The sequence below is a fragment of the Drosophila mojavensis genome, unplaced genomic scaffold (assembly GCF_018153725.1).
Source record: "Drosophila mojavensis isolate 15081-1352.22 unplaced genomic scaffold, ASM1815372v1 contig_231, whole genome shotgun sequence".
In the NCBI taxonomy this organism is placed as follows: Eukaryota; Metazoa; Arthropoda; class Insecta; order Diptera; family Drosophilidae; genus Drosophila; species Drosophila mojavensis.
In genome coordinates, this window is record NW_025318772.1 from 9,036,188 (window position 1) to 9,053,822 (window position 17,635).

Genomic DNA, 17,635 nt, shown 5'->3' on the forward strand with positions numbered 1-17,635 from the left:
GCTACTCCGCCTGCTCCTTGCATAGTTTATGCACTTTTGCTTTTCGTTTGACAGCAATATATGTATGTGTATGTGACCGAGTTTTGGCTTAACTGTGTAACTGGTAGGCCGCCATTGAAGTTGGCTTATTCTTTTCTGCTCGCAGCCGCAAATTAATCAAAATTTTAAATTGTATTTGCCAAATGCCGCAATAATAAAACAACAATTTTGTATGCAAATTGATGTTGGAACAGTCGCAGCAGCAACAACAGCAGCAACACCAACGGAAAATGAGCAAACTTAATGGCCAACAAATTCGAAGTGAATTTTCTCAGCTAAATATTTACTCAACAACTGGCTGAAAGCCTTAACACAGTTAGCCAAAAACTCTTCAGCCAGAAGCCCACTCAACCCACGCACAGTATGTATTTGCAATGGAGTGAGAGAAACACACACACTCAATGAGAAAGTGAGAGTGAGAGGGAAATTCGCACTGCCTAACGATAATTACACTGCTTAACATAATTACGCTTTCTTTCTGTTCGAATGCGACAGCTGCAGCAGCGACTCACATAGTTTTAGCTAGACTCTGAATTTTATTCTTGGCTTTCTCTCAATACAGAATTTTGTGAATATAGCTGAGGATTCAAGTTTCAACCTTTTGGCTAGATACTGAACTTCTTTTAACTTGACTACAGTCGATCAGGTGTGACGATTTGATGTGACTTGCCTTCTATAAGAAAATTTAAGTAGAGTGATTGAAGTATACCTAGGAGTTGAAACATTTTATGGCTCCTTGAAAGATCAATCTTTTCTTATAAATTCAAGAATTAATATTACACTTTAACTATTTCTAATTTTTTTGAACAATTACTTATTTATTCATATCTATTTTGAGCTCATCAAAGTTATCACTATCTGATAGTATTTCCCATGCTGAAAGCATGAACTCATAATATCTTTCGGTTGGGATCTAGTTTGTGGTCTCGGTGAGGCTGTCATTTCCTCAATCGAAGCATCGCTCCTTCGAGTTTTGAGGAACCACAAAAAATTACATCATATTAGATTTACGCCATACTTGCTCCATATTCCAAGCAAATCAGCTGTCAAAAGTAATCTGAGTATTCAGAGTGCAGGGACCTCTTCTGATCCCAAGTGAGGCACAGGAGTATCATCAATACAATGCCTACCCCACAGCCCAGAAATTATTCGAAATTTACAGCAAAGACTTCATTCAGCCTCACACTTTTTAACAATTTCCCCCAGAAAACTTGTTTGACAGTGTTGTCAAACACACACACACACACAATCGCACAAAGCACATACTCACACACACTCATATAAATAGCAAATGACCGTAATTACATACCCTCTCCATATGAAGACAGCATACATATGCAGACAGGGTATTTGCTAGTCGAGCTACGCGAATTTCTTTTGCAAGCTGAAGTCAAATGTGAGCCGAGAGCTGAGAAAAAGGCGCAAGGCAAATTCTCGCGCTCTCTGCAACTTTTGCGTTAACATTATTTTATTTAATTAGGCAAATGTATGCAAACCCACACTCACACTCACACACACACACATACGCACACATACTCACATAGTTAAAAGTAGCACAACACATGTTGTTGTAATTACAACGAAGTTTAATAAAGATGCCTTTGCCTGTGCCCGGGCCTAGGCCTCTACCTCTGCCTCTGCCTCTGCCTGTGCCTACAGTGCGTATAATTGTAAATATACTTTAAGCACAATGTGTGTGTGTGTGTGCACGTGTGTGTGTAAAGGTAGCAATGTATTTTAATTGTTAGCTATAAAACTTTAAAGGCATTTTGAAAAATTAACTACCCAACTTAGGGCACAAGTGTGCTTTACCGTCAACCGAACTCTACCGAATTTCCCGTGAGCTAAACGAGTTTCGATATATTTGAGTATTATTAAAATTTATTCCTCAGCCAACTAGGCGTAAAAGTGACATACATACCTGTTAATAACTTATCTATATGCATAAAAAATCGTTCATATCAAATATCTAATTAAAAGTGAGTCAGAGAAAGGGGGAGAGTGCTTTAGTGCTTTTATCCTACACACAGCTAATGTGCTCTTCAGACTAAACTTATTTTAAGCACTCATAACATTCACCCATATACATACACATATAATGATATTTTAGTAACTTACCCATTGATGTAGCGCTTTACCATAGGAAATCTCATAGTCATAATCCTAATCAAGATTTCAAGAACAACAGTTATTATCACAACATACGTCTCTAGCATTAGATATTGATTTTGCTTTTCTAAACAAAATCAGAAAACATCAAAATCTGTGTACTCTTCATAGAAATCTTCATGGTAGATTTATTGGTTTTCTAGCTACGTTTAAATGCAGAATCTTAATATATATTATTATCAATAAAAACTTATGTTAAAAAAAAAAAAAAAAAAAAAAAAAAATTATTGAAATATGATTATAAAATTTCAGATATCTAGTTGTTGGGGGTTACGAAATAGCTGCCTAGGTTCGAGCAGACAGGCAGGCATATGAACTGTCAGACGTACGGAAAAACGCACGGACGGAAGATATCCCTCCGGCTGGTCGTCCTGATACAGAATGTATATGCCGATTATCAATTTTTAATGAATGATTACTACAATTACAGGTAATAATAGGATAAGTAGGATAAGAAAATAGCAATATTCAATCATCAGTTGATTTCATATCATTAGATTAAAATTTTGAAAAATCAACAAAATTCTAGGTTTGATTTTGATAATACTTTTTCTTTATTAATATTTTTTATTGAATTTGTGTTTTATACATTTTTTTGTTTCTTTTTCTTTTCTTTTTTGCATTATTTATAATATATATTTATTTATATATATATATATTTAATTCTCCCGCATATCCTTCTCCATGATACAGTTCACCCACAAATACATTATGTTTTCTTTTGCTTGTAAATATGATATACAATAAAAATGTCTATACAATTAAGGATACAAAAGTTGGTTAAATGTAAGGCTTAAACTAAAGTTATGTCTTCCAGTAATTAAGAATAGCAAGAGTTTCCTTCTTTTTGTTTCTAGTCAGCTTGAAGTACAAATCATAGCAGGCGTAATTAATATAGGCGTATTTATAGAGTACAATCTTAAATCGTACGATTTGAAATCACGTGAACTTAGGCTTAGGCAAAGCAAAAAGCAGACACAATAAACTCAAAGTAAAAACCAAAATCCAAAATCATCGTCAGATATACAAAATTGCTAAGCGGCTTATCTGTCTGTGTGTCTTAAGTGTCTTTCGCTAAATATCTTAAAGGCAATGTAGAAATTGATTTACTCAGTGTTGTAAAAGGCCAAATAATATGCATTTGATATCTGAGTACATGAATCAAACATTACTTTCCAGAATTCTCTTGACTGACGGTAATCATGAATCAAACTGGCTGAGATACATCTCTTATAGTTCTTGAGATATTTCTTACTCTTAAAGATCATTTCGATAACTGAAAGAACTACATAAACTGTTTACAAATTGTTTTATCAAAAATATTTCAACTACTGAGTAAGACTTGAAGGGATTAAGGAGGGAAAAAAGATGTTATGGACTAGAGTTGATTAGTAAATTCAATAGATGATATTTCAGTGATATTAAAAGATTTTTTGAAAATGTAAAAGTCGATTTATAGATGAGGAGCAGTAGGTTCAGTTATCAAAATGATCTTTACGCAAAATAAATTCATATTCAGATACTGAGTGTTTAGCTCGCTTAACTCGAAATACGCTCATATCAAAGGTTTTACTCAGTCAAAGATCTTCTGGAAAGTATTATCAGCTGCTTGATTATGATATTTCTTTAAATTTTGTTGGCCTGTGTAATAAATATTATTATTCTTTGCTTTCAGGCATAATTATAGTAATTTTTGCCTCAATCATCGATTTGAGCATTACACATCTTCTCTCTCTTTCGCTTATCGCGCTCTCTTTTTCCCAGAATGTACTTGTATAATCAGCATTACGTACATCCTGCTCTCTCCCTCTATATATATATATTATATAGGTATAAATTTGTGTGTCATAAATATGTTTATCGTTTCTTTTTGATTAGCTAAATGGAAATAACTTTTAAGTTTGCGTGTGTCTGAATGAGTGAGTGTGTGTGTGAGTCTGTGTGTGTGTGTATATATATACATCAAAAGATTTGCATATTGGCATCTATGTCTTGTATAATTGTCAAAAAGGAAATTAAAAAGAAAATTTAGCTACCTCCGCCATTGCTTGCACTTGAACTTAAAAGTCAATCAAAAATACTTTAGCACTTGCGACTGACCGCTGCTGCGCACCCGTTTCCTAATCAGCCGATCTACCCGATCTTACTTTGAGCTAACTCTGTCTCTCTGGTATCACTCTACCCGGGCGCTGTTCAGTGGCCAGTTGTCTAAGCAAAAGAGCCGCGCAAAGCCTTAATCTATATATATTTTTTATACAATGTTTCATTGTTGTTTTCTTGTTTTTCTCGCATTATGCTTGACTTGGTTTTGGATATTGTTAAACGCGTGCCACGCCCTTGCTGCGTTAAGGTCGCTTGGCTTCCATCTAGCGCTTCCATTGTTAACGTACTCGCGATGTGGGTCTGCAAGAAATTTGAAGTTAGTAAAGTTCGCTGAGATTTTCTATATTGTAAGTTGAGGCTTTTACATAACGAGATTGGCGCTGAGACTTGATTTCAATTTTAGCAATTCTCCTTTCTCTCCTCTTGTTCCATTCGTACAACCCACCTAAGTGCGAAAGGTCCAGTTCTGAAGATTCATTTAAAATCAGACTGTACTAACTGCCGATCAATTTCGGTTATTTGATCAATATCAGCTTAAGCTTAAATGAGGATCAGATCCAATCAGAATATTTTCATTTGGTATAAAGAAGTTCAAATCTTTTTGATATTATCTTGATCTTTGAAAAGATCTTAGAAACTCTGTCAAGTTAGTTGATCTAGATTTTAGATGATATTTAGACGTTTAGCTAAGAGAATTATACTTCTGCTCTTCAATTCATAATATTATTGACTTGAATGATTATCATCTCACATCATCTTTAAGGATCTCAAAATGGAACTCAGAAGAAAATCTGGCTTACATTCTAGGTGATCTTACAACTGTCGAATAAGACTACATTTAACTGACAGACAAATTTACTCCTCCAACATCTCCAACTATTAAGTCTGACTAAAATCACAATCAAATCAGTTCACTTCATCAATGATCGATGATCTTTGCAGGTTCACCTCCGCCCCTCTCTCTCGTTAGATAGCAACCTTCAACACCTGCTCACACACCTGGACGTTGCTGCAGCTACTTGACGCTTGGGTGTACTGGGTGTGGTCGCTGAGGCGACGCCGCCGCGTGCCGTGGGGGTGCGCGCTCGTCCAGCCGCGGGCGCTGCTGAGGAAGTGGGCGTGGTGGCCAGGCTGTACCGCTTCGGCTGCACAATGCGGCTGGGAGATCGGGTGTTGCACTTGCCACTGCTGGCCGCGTCGTGCACGGCGCTGACTCTGCAGATTTGTGGGGAGATAACATTAGCAGGCGAATTTCGCTTAGTCTGGCCGACTGCCGCAGGCGAGGCGGCACTTGGCTTCGGACTTCTGTGGTCCCGGCGGGGTTTACGGAAACAAAACACAAACATAAATCATGCCAAACGATAAATGTTCCAAATGAAAAGAAGAAGAAATCAAATTTAGCAAAAAGATTCCAAAAATCATAATTTCGAAAAACCAATTCAGTTTGTCTCCCCCACGCGAACTCACCTGCCCGCCGGATAGCTGACTGGCCGTGGGATGCGTGACTTCTGCGCCGAGCTGGAATTGGCTGAGGTCGTCGAGGTAGGCGTGGATCCACCGCTCTTGGTGGCCTGCTCGTTGGCCAGCTCCTTGAGCATGCTCGAGTCCTTGCTCATGAGCTCCCACTGGATCTGCAGGCGCTTGAAGCGATTGCTCTCGATCTTGCGCTGCTCCTGCACGTCGAGCGTCTCGCGCCGCTGCAGCGCGGCTATGGAAATGTTGGGAGAATTCGGTGGCGTCGTGAAGCGCTTGGCCTGCGCCTGCTGCCCCTGCTGCTGCTGCTGCTGCTGCTGCTGCAGCTCGGCCTCGCAGTTGGCGCCGTCGTTGAAGGAGACCTTCTTCTGCTGGCTGAGCACGCGGCTCACCTCCTTCTTGAGGGCCGCCGCGTCGTACTGCACCTGCCCACCGGAAGACTCTAGAATCGCCGCTATCTCCGCGTAATACTTCAGCTCCGAGCGAGGCAGCGAGGCCAGGAAGCTCTCAGCTCGAGCCCGTGCGTCCAGATCCTTGCGCGATAGTCGCTGCTTGGCTGGCTGCGTTGCGTTGGCTGCCGACTGCTGCTGCTGCTGCTGCTGCTCCTCCTCCTCAAAGACCTCGGCCAGCTCGTCTGTGGAGCCGAGGGCGTAGTTGTGGGGCGGCTCCTGCAAGCTGCGTCGCTTCTCCAGCTTCGACAGCTGCTGCGTCTGCTTGGCTTCGATCATGGAATTGCGCTTGGTGCGCATTTGCGCCGAGTTCGCCTTGCGCAGGATGCTGCGCGGCATCGGCTGCGGCTGCGGCTGCTGCCGGCTGGCAGGACTCGTCTCCGCGCCCGAGTCCATGCGCTGCTGCTCGTACTGGTAGACATACATCTGCTTCATGGGATCCGCATCGACCTCCGAGTCGGTGAGCAGCGTCGACGAGCCGCGATACCCGGAGCTGGGCGGCTGACTAGAGCCCGAGCTGGAGGCCTCGTCCAGCTGCGTCTGCTGCAAGCTCTTGGCGCAGTCGCAGATGTTCGGCCGGTTGCGTCGAATCGGCGGCGACATGCAGAACAGCGGGCGCTGCGAGAGCTCCGCCTCCAGCTGGCTCGTGATCTGGCGCACCTCGGGAATGTGTTGCAGGCGCTGCCGGTACTCGGCGGGCAGCAGCGTCACCAGCGACTGCCAGTCGGCGATGTGCTTGTAGTCGAGCGTCTTGAACAGCTCGTTCTGGTTCTCCCTGGCGCCCTGGCTGCTGCGCTGCTTCCTGCCCAGCGAGCCCGTCGAGCTGCCGCCTGCGCCTGCGCCGCCACCGGAGCCAGCGCTGTCCAGCGTCATCTTGTAGTTGAAGGGCGAGAAGATGACGTCGGTGCTGCTGCTGCTGGTCTTGACGAAGCCCAGGTCGGGCAGCGCGTAGTTCGGGTAGATCACGTAGATGGGCGCCTCGCACTGCTCGCCCAGGTTGTGCAGCTTGGCGAGGAACGAGGGCGGCACGCACCGGTACCGCTCGCTCAGGCTGCTGTGCGTCGTGCTGAGGGAGCCGCAGGAGGTCTGCATCGAGCGCGTGATCATCTCCGAGCTGGAGGCGCACGACAACGGCCGATTGCTCGAGCCGCGCCTGGGCTTGCCTCCCGCCTGCATGGGCACCTCGGTCAGCTGCTCCGAGTTGCTCGCCTCCGACGACTGCTGGCTGCACTGCGTCTGCGTCTGCGCCTGCGCCTGGGTCTGTGAGCTGGCCGCCAGCTGATAGAGCTGCGGATTGCGCAGGGGCATGCTGCGGCGGCGATGCGCCGGCGAATTGGTAGCCGTCAAGGAGCCCGTCGAGCTGGAGCTGGCGCCGTCGTCATAGAACACGGCATCGCAGCGCGTGCGCAGCTGTCGCTTGGGCGTAGACGCCGTGTCGCCGTCACCGTCACCGTCGACGTCAGCGTCGGCGTCGGCGTCGGCATCCTCGTAGTTGTCCTCCTCGTCGTGGCGACTCACGGCCGAGCCCTTGCCCGAGTCGTGCATGCTCTTCTTGCGCAGACGCTTCTCCAGGGAGCCGCTGCTGCAGCTGGAGGCGGCGGCGTCGCTCGACGGCCAGCAGCCCGAGGAGACGTCCATGCAGGTGAGCGCGCAGGCCTGGTTCTCCTCCTGGGCGCAGCTGTTGCTGTGGCTGCTGCTGCTGTTGTGGCTTTTCTGCTTGATGAACAGCTTGACTAGATTGAAGGCGGCCGGGTTCGAATTACCCGACGAGGCGGATCCCGAGCCCGAGCCCGAGCCCGAGCCCGAGATGTGGCCATGGGAAGCATTCGAGCAGAAGTTCTGACTGCCCTGCGTGGAGGACAGCGCGCAGCTGCAGCGATGCTTGTGGCGATGCTGATGCGAATGATGATGATGCTGCGTATGCTGCTGCTGCTGCTGCTGCTGCTGCTGAGGCGTGGGCGTGGGCGTGCCATCCTTGTGCCGCTCGTCCGCCTCCTGCAGGCGCTCCGAGACGGACACGCTGATTGAGATCGGCATCTGGCACATGGGCAGCAGGTTCCTGGAGCGCGTCGAGCACGATTCCATGGTCGAGGTACTTATCGCCTGCGAGACGTTCAGTGGCCCCGAATGATCCGACTGCAGCTTGTCCTCCTCCTGCTGCTGCTGCTCCTCGCTCAGCGTCAGCTCGCTGGATAGATTCGGTAGACTGTTGCTCTTGCGCACGCTGCATTGCGGCAAATGGCGTGTGAGTATAATGGTTTCTCCTGCTGCGCCTCCTCCTCCTCCTCCGCCATTGTTGTTGTTGCCCGAAGGATACCTGCGCGCGGGCGAGACAAGAAGAAGCGAGCGTCTTTACACAGCGCAGACACAGCAAACATTTCACATTATAATTTTGTTGTTTTGTTTTTGTTGGGAAGTTTACGAAAATTGGTTTTTGACTCGAGCAAAGGACGTTCTGGTACTACCTGCGCCTGCCCCTGGCGCCTGCATCTCTCTCTCTCTCTCTCTCTCTCTCTCTCTCTATTCAGGTTTTCCTAATCTACTTTCTCTCTGTCTCTATCTTTGGAAACGTTTGTCCCACTCGAGCTCTGTTTATTTTCGCATGCCTCTCGCAGCCGAGCGTCAATTTGCTTGCCATGAATGTGAAACCCAATTGAAATCAATTGAAATGACCTCTCAGCGCGGCCTGCATTCGCAGCAAAGTCGGAAAAAGGGGACAGCGCAAAGTGGGTTTACTCAGACATCCGCCATGCGTGGCTCGACAGTCAAAAACCAATCTGAGGGTGTGTGAGTGTGTGATTGGGTAAGTGCACATACAGTGATCCCTCCGTGAACGAACAGCTCGATTATTGCCCTCAACCGCACTAGTCTAATCGATGCAACATATTTTGTGTACAAATAGTCAAATATTCCCATTATATTTACGGAAATTCCAGAAATCAACCCTATGTGAAACCCTCTGCCCACATTTATATTCCACGCCCTTGCATAGGGTTAATCTATGGAATTTCTTTAATAATAATTCCCCTAAATATAATGGAAATTTTATACTATTGGTTTACCCCTTCAACTTGAGCTATTGGCCAAGAGTATTTAGTAACTATAAAACTATCTAATATGGACTGATCCCAACTGATTTTAAAGACATTCTAGACTATATTTGGTATATTTGAAATCCTCCAACATAAACACCAATTCTACTTTCAAGACATTCAAGGAGGATTTATGAGCTAGAATCGACTGTGGTATCTAGGAGAGATGAGTTAACGTGATTGACTCTATGTAAAAGACAAAGAGTACGTTGGGGCACTGCATACCCTACACCCTATACCCTCACCCTCCTATGAGAGTCTATGCCCTGCACATCACAGACAATTTTAACGATCTTACAAGGTAATGATTTCCTGAAACTACAAACAGATCTGAGCGCCTAACGAATTCGCCAGCAAGAAATCTACTAGAGTTTCGACTGTCCATTCACAGCAGTTTTCACTGTACATGCACTGTGTTGCTGTCTGTATGCTTGCGTTGCCTCACCGCTGTAGTTGAGCTTTAGTCGGCGTCTTTGGTGACTTGCAGGGCAGCTGGAAAGACTGGGCCGAGCGTGACATGGATACCTCCAGGGCCTTGTTGCGCTTCACGATGTCGTCCAGATTGCTGTGCAGATTGATGCAGTTCTGTTTGTTCCTGGCGGCGATGTCGCAGGGCTCCGCTGTGAACAGATGGAGAATGCAGTGAGGTCGGATTGCCACATTGAATAACACCAGGCAGAGGCTTACCATAGAAACTGTCGTCCGAGTAGAGGACGCTGCCCTCGAAGGCGATGGTGTAGTTGTCCTTGTTGCAGGTGAAGATGATGTCGCCCTCGTCCGGGTAGGCGTCCATGTCCAGCGAGTCCACCGATATGTGCGACTCTTTGACGGGCGAGAAGAGCAGCTCCGATTTGCAGAATGAATTGTCAATTAGCTCGTTCGTGGACGTGGTCGAGGTCTGCGACATGTTGTGTGCCATGTGCTGCATGTTGCTCATCATATTGCTGTGTTGCAGCTGCAGCTGCAGTTGTTGCTGCTGCTGCTGCTGTTGCTGCTGCTGCTGCTGCTGCTGCTGCTGGTAGAGCAGCGACTGCTGCAGGCGACTGTTGGCGCCGCCCAAACTCTTGCAGTAGGCGGGCAGCTGGGAGAGCAGCGAGTGTATGTCCTCCGCCCGAAAGCTCTCCATGTCCACCTCGGCCAGATTGGCGTCCAGGTTCTTGAGATCCTCGTAGTAGAAGAAGTCGCCCATGGCATTGTACGAGGCCGACAGCGAGCTGAGCACGCTGCGCTGCATGCCGCCGCAGCCATCCCGATAGCCGTAGTCGAGGAACCACTGATAATCGGAATTGTCGTGAGTAAAGTCTTGCGACGAGGCCAGCGAACAGTTGAGATTGTTGCCACCACCACCGACACCACCACCACCACCGTTACCACCACCACAAAGCATACCACCTACCCCCAGTTGCTGCTGCTGCTGCTGCAGTTGCTGTTGCTGCTGCTGCTGCTGTGACCCCGGCGTTGTTGCATTGCTGTTGTAATCCGATTCGGGCGTGAGCACAGCCGCCACATTTGTTGCTGCCATGGCGCTGCTCCTCACTGAGATGTTGTTGTTGTCGGGCTCGGCGATGTTGTCGAGCAGAAAGAGGCTGTCGCTGCTGTTGCTGCTGATGTGGTTCACCTGCTCGTTCAGTATGATGCTGCGCAGCGCACTGTTGTAGCGATCCAAGTTGCTCAGGACGATGGCCACATTCTGCTTGAGGCTCTCCTCGCTCAGTTCCTCATTGCACTGCTGCTGCTGCTGCTGCTGCTGGCAGTGCTGCAGGTGCTGCTGCTGCAGCAGGCGGTCGTTCAGCTGCTGCTGCTTGTACCGCTGCCTGCCGGCCGTCGCATGGGCTAGCGTGAACAGCGAGTTGTTCGGGCTGTTCAGGGGGATGCGGTAGTGCTGCGGGGACTGCGGGGCCGAGCCTGGGCCGCTGGCGTTGGCCAAACTAGTATTGAATGCAGCCGTGTTGCCGTTGTATTGCTTACCCCCGACTCTCGACGATTGTTGCTGCCGTTGCTGTTGCTGTTGCTGTTGCTGCTGGGTTAAGCGTGAATTCAAATTGATTTGCGTTTGATTTATATTAGTTTTGGCGTATGGTTTGTGAGTTGTGGGTGAACTTTGTGGCGAGGTGAATGGGTGTTCGATATGGCGCTTGATGTTGCTGAAATTGTTGATGTCGTTCGCTGTTGAGATGTCTGTCATACCACGTCGCAAATGAGTACCTGCAAGAGAGCGAATCGAGGAATGAATAGAGGTGAAATATAAGTAAGATCTATAGTAAAAGGAATTGGAATAAGTCGAAATCTGTTGGAGATATCTATATCTATATCTATATCTATATCTATATCTATATCTATATCTATATCTATATCTATATCTATATCTATATCTATATCTATATCTATATCTATATCTATATCTATATCTATATCTATATCTATATCTATATCTATATCTATATCTATATCTATATCTATATCTATATCTATATCTATATCTATATCTATATCTATATCTATATCTATATCTATATCTATATCTATATCTATATCTATATCTATATCTATATCTATATCTATATCTATATCTATATCTATATCTATATCTATATCTATATCTATATCTATATCTATATCTATATCTATATCTCATCTATATCTATCTATATATATATATCTATCTATATCTCATCAATTGATTTTATAGTTTATAGTCTATGGAACATTTATAGCTTCTAGTTAATGCGCATTAGCATGCCGCGCGTTCTTTTCTCCTGCTCCCTCCCTCAATTAGCTTATTTGGGCATAACGATTCGGGCAGCTAATGGAAATCAAGTTTTATGACTCAGCAGCGACAACAAGCGCCATGACCCGGGCCGAAGAAACTCCAACTTGACTCGGCTCTGCTCTCAATTAAATGTGGAGCCGGTGCTGTGGCATTCAGAGCGTTGCACATGCAACTGCAGAGGTGAAGTCAATTAGAGCGGGCCAGGTGAAAGAAGAAGAAGAAGACTTGCGTGACACGAGGTGATTTCTATTTCGAGAAGGCAGCGACAACTCAAACGAAAATTCAATAAGGATAAATAGAGCACAACATATCAGAGCAACTGCATTATTATATGACTTATGAAAGATCTATGATACATACACATAAGATATCTCGTGTGCTGAGCACATTTGATTACCTTTGCAGATAAGACAATTGAACCAGCTGCCATTTTGTAAGAAATATATAAACAAACCATGAGCTAATTAAGATTTCCCCGACTGAGAGATACGTAGGAATCCATTTAGACTTACTGTCTATGCATACTCCGAGAGAAAGATGTGCCCATATATACATATCTACATAAGTAAACACCCACTTAGATGAGCACACGCTTCATTTACAGCTTACTTTAAGCGGTGGCTGTGCTTGATCCGCCTACAGCTACCCATAAAGGGGAAAATAACTTAATTGAACTCAGCTTCTAGTGGTACGATCGTTATGAAATTTTTATAGCACCAAACTGAATACCAAGTATGTGGATATATATGAGAACATCTTACTTCTGTTACCCAAGTTTACCTAGAAGCAATTTAACAAATAAAAGGGCTCTACTCGGTAGTGCCAGACTAAGAGATGCCCTGAATCTTAACGAACTTAACTAGACTCAACTTTTCAATTGTCAACAGACCATTCACATGCTCTACTTGAGTATGCCCGACTAGCAAATACCCTGAGGCCTGACGGACATAGCTAGATCTATTCAGCTTAACCAGAATATACGCGCGCACTTCTTAAAGAGTTTGTTATGCTTCTTTCTGTGTGCTTCAATTTCATGAAATGAATTTGCATTTCCAATGGGGTTTTGTGCATATATGTATATTAAGCTCTTATATCATATTATATACAATATCTCTGTAGCAACAGGCGACTGCAGTTTGCGCTTCGAGATTAATTAACGGAGCAGGAATTCACTTAAAGTCCACTTTTTCGTTATTAATGCCAATTACGTTTCAATTGAGGAAAGTCTCAAGAGACTCCGCAGCACTCGTTGAGTAAAGTCAATTTGAGCAAGAAATAATAATATTGGCCGAGCTCTTTGGCTGAGCAAATGATTTGCAGAGGCCCCGAGAAACAAGTTCAAAGGCGAACAAACAAAATTAAATTGGAATTGACTTAAAGACAAAGACAAAGACTTAGGGCTAAGACTGCGCACCTTGAGCCACATTTGGGCCAATACGAATGTTGTTGTTGTTGTTGATGATGATGTTGTTTAGATTGTGGCTTTTGTCCTGTTCATTGTTGTTGTTGTTGTTATTGTTGTTGTACTTAGCAACATATTGTTGCTGCTGCTGCCTCTGTTGCATCAAATATTGCTGATTACAGGTGAGTCCGGCTGTTGTTGTTGTTGTTGTTGCTTTGCATACATTGACGCCCTGGTCGCGCAGTTGCTGCTGCAATCGACGACGCTGCAACAATTGCTGTTGCAGCAATTGCAATTGTTGCTGTTGCATGCATTGATAGTAGCGCAGCTGCTGCAGTTGCTGTGCCGTTAGACCATTGTTGTTGTAATATTGCTGCTGTTGTTGTTGCTGCTGTTGCTGTTGCTGTTGCTGCGAAGCATAGTAGTTCTCCTTGGAGGAGCTGCTGCTATCACAGCCGCTGCTGGTGCTGCTGCTGTTGCTTGCGCTAGGCACATGCTGCCAGCACTGCGTGTTGCCATTGGCATCAGCAGTTGAGCTGTTGTTGCTGCAGCTGTTGTTGTTGTTGTTGTTGTTTTTGTTGCTGCGCGGGCATTCAATGCCAGCGCTGGCACACGACGTGCAGCGTTGACGCCGTTGCATTTTGGAAATGTCTACGAATCTCATAATGAAAGCAAGCAAAAGCAACAACATCGAGTTGCAAAGGCGCTACTCAAATGTTGCTGCAGCAAATGTTGCCAGCTGCTGTTGCTATCGTTGTAGCTGCTATTCAAATGCTGCCAGCTGCTGTTGCTATCGTTGTAGCCAAGTTGCTATTCAAATGTTGCCAGCTCCAGATGTTGCCGTTGCAAATGTTGCTAGTCCCGTTTTGCAGCTTCACAGCAAATGTTGCCAGCTCCAGATGTTGCCGTTGCAAATGTTGCTAGTCCCGTTTTGCAGCTTCTCAGCAAATGTTGCCAGCTTTATGCGCCTGCCCAATGTTCTCAGCAAATGTTGCGCTGTTGGTGTTGCCGGGAGAGACTCGTGTTGCTACGACAAATGTTGCCTTCGTTTGTTGCTGCTGTTTTTGTAGTTTCTAAAATGTTGCCGCAGCAGATGTTGCCCGCTGCTGACTGTTGTTGCTCGCAGCTTTTGTTGCTGCCCGCGTCGATTTTATTTTTGGTATATTGGACTGTTGTTGGCGTTACGTTGGACCAACGCAGTCTCAGGGACAAAAGACCCAATCGATGTGGCTGCTTCGGGTTGCTACTTCACTTCACTTGTTGCCAACTTGCTTGGCGCTGTTCTTATTTATAGTTATAGTCACTCGCTCCCCTTCTCCCTTGCTCTTTAAGGGCTCATTCCTTTGATCGGATTCACACTTTAGCTTTATAGAATTTGTTTTTGTTTTCAGTTTTCTTGTATTTTCATTATTATTATTATTATTATTATTATTATTATTATTATTTTTCTTTTTTTTCTTTTGTCTTTGCGACGATCGACGACGATGACGCTTTGACTCTGCTTTTCACACTGCACTTTTTGATTTCGATTTTGATTTCTTGGTACTTTTTTCTATTTTTAAATAATTTTGTTTTGCTTCCAATGCGTAAGTTTCTCTGCACCAACTACACTCACATATATGTATGTCTCTGTGTGTGTGTGTGAGTGTGTGTGTTTGGTGTGTGTACAGTCACAAAGTTGTCTATATACATAGATATTTATTTATATTTTGTTTTCATTCTGGCTGAGCGTATAGAAATGATATTTATGAGTTTTCTGCCAGCAGCGGCAAATTATGCATTCTGTTTCTAGTATACAAATTCGACACAGAACAGGGCAGGCACTATGGGTGCCTCTGCCTCTGCCTCTGCCTCTGCCTGTGCCTGTGCCTGTGCATGGAGTTTTAGCCAAAACGAAACTTGCATCGAGGCCAACTGCCAACTGAGAGTCCTTGCTTTTGGCCATTTAGCCCACTTTGCCAACTCGCTAAACGGAAATGAAATTCGACTTCACTCGACGTTTACTGCAACGAAATCTATTTGAAATCCGACAGCCGCAGAGGCATACGGTGTGTGTATATAGCGGCTATATGCAAACATCACGGACACTTGGACTATTTCAGCCGACTCACATACAACACACATATGCATATCGTATCGCGAATATCGCCTGAATCGCGAATCGCGAATCGTGAACTGTGAATCGTGTGCCAACAAACCAGGTGTTTTGACATTTTTGTTGACTGACAAAAGCAAGAGGTATATATATCCACAGACACATTATATACATGCAGATAAGTACATTTTGAGGGAAGAGACACGTCCAGAGACACGCCCTGTTGGCCACAAAGGAACAGCTCAGACAACAACGCAAAAAACTTAACTCGTAAAAATCCCATTTTGAATGCAGCAGAAGAAAACCGAAGGAAAGGAAAACCCAACTACAACTAGGAAAAACATATCGAATATTGAAGAAGACTCTCTCTTACTCTCTATCCATCTCTTTCACTCCTTTAACAAGGACTCTGCTCATTATACGTGAAGCAGCAGCAGCTACCGAGGCAACAGTAAAATGGCTGCCAAAGCTATATAAACGTTGCACAGTGGGCCGTATAGCTAAAATGTTGCTGCAATTACCATGCTCGAGTTTAAGTAAAATGCGAAATATGTGCCTAATAAAGAGAATTATAGATAATATAGAGAATTAAAAAAAAAAAAAAAAAGAAACTTCAGTTTTTATTCAGAGCCGGCACAAGGCCAAGAAGATTCCAATCGGATATGCAGATTTTTTATATAGAATTTTTAGACTAGACTATGTTCTGCTTTAATATAATACTCCAGTTATGATAGCTAATACTGGGTAATTATGATAGATCTAGCTAGCTAACGAGAGTTAGTTGTTTCAGCTAGAATTCAGAGGCAGAAATATTAGATAGACATGATAAAAAGTAGCTCTGATTATATATCAACCACAGTATAAGAGATATAGGTATAGTTCATATCTAAACTATAATAAATAGTTGCTCTAGATAACGACGATAAATATATAATGTGATTTGATTTGTGGCCAGAAATGAGAGGTATTTTTTGTAGATAGCTATGCTAGCTAGTTATAGTAGACAGACTAGCTAGATAGCTAAGGTAATATGCTATAAAGCAGAAAACTGTGATAGTTGCTGTGATTATATATCTACTCCGATTATATATGTAGCATAGTATACGATAGATAGCATATGAATCATATGATATAGCTCCGCTATCCAGTTCCCATACATTAGTTAGCAATTTGAAAAGTGCGCCAAGTGAAGCTATTTCCAATAATTACATTAAAGATAATGGAAAATTTCAATTGTTTTTAGTGGAAATTTAGAGGAATTGACAACAATTGAAATTTTCTTAAATTTTCCATTTTATTTTCGAATATCTACGCAAAAGTTGCCTCACTTGCCCCACTGTGCCCACTATACACAAGGGCTGCCAGCAGCAGCAGCAGCAGCAGCAGAAGTTTAGATTAACTGGCAAGCAGCCAAAACGAGCAGCAGCGAGGCGGCACTGCGGGCTGCTCGGCTGGCCTGGCTGAGGGCGCTGCTGAGTGTCCAGAGGAAAGCACGTTAAAAACATTTTAGCACACGCAATCGATAAATACATTTGCCATTTGCCACAAATCGCTTTGCCTGCCTTTGCTCCGCCTCCTCTGACAATCACAAACAAGAGGACTTAGCCATGGCCTCAACCAGCTGTAAATAGATCTTGGAGCAGAGCTAACCCGAGGCAATTAAAATCGTGATATGCACATGTGCACCTTAAGTTCAATCACATTTCGACTTGGCCACAAAATTTTCTGGCTCTATGTGTGAGTTTTTCTTTCTATTTTTTTATGTGTTACATCTGGCCAAACTTTAGCTGGCTGCAACTGGCTGAGAGCTGCCTGCGCCCATGCATTCCTTGCTCTATAGAATAATAGAAAAGAGCAATTTGTAGTTCAACGCACTTGTTGGCCTACATTGCAGTTGCAGTTGCTGTTGTTGCTGTTGTTGCTGTTGCAGTGGCCCGTTTCAGTTGCCCGCTGCAGTTGCATAAAATGAACAACTTTTACTCTTTAGATTCAGCTAGCTCTTCTAGCTCCTCAAGCTCTACCTTTGGCTATGCATATGCAGCT

General features: G+C 44.4%; 1 protein-coding gene across 5 annotated transcripts in view; it reads right to left on the bottom strand.

Annotated features, from left to right (window-relative positions):
- Window positions 1-2,917: 2,917 nt before the first annotated feature.
- LOC6575394 overlaps window positions 2,918-17,635 on the bottom strand; it is a 29,759-nt gene continuing 15,041 nt past the window's right edge. The window contains exons 1-6 of one of the 5 annotated variants that reach the window (XM_044007960.1): window positions 13,510-14,909; window positions 10,013-11,530; window positions 9,771-9,945; window positions 5,779-8,550; window positions 5,311-5,616; window positions 2,918-4,611 (exon numbers count right to left, since the gene is read on the bottom strand). In XM_044007960.1, the coding sequence (XP_043863895.1) occupies window positions 4,590-4,611; window positions 5,311-5,616; window positions 5,779-8,550; window positions 9,771-9,945; window positions 10,013-11,530; window positions 13,510-14,188 (5,472 nt within the window). In that variant the 5' untranslated portion in view covers window positions 14,189-14,909 and the 3' untranslated portion in view covers window positions 2,918-4,589. Of the gene's footprint in view, window positions 4,612-5,310; window positions 5,617-5,778; window positions 8,584-9,770; window positions 9,946-10,012; window positions 11,531-13,509; window positions 14,910-17,635 lie in introns of those variants that run through there. The other 4 variants (XM_044007959.1, XM_044007962.1, XM_044007961.1 and 1 more) reach the window with 4 other exon arrangements.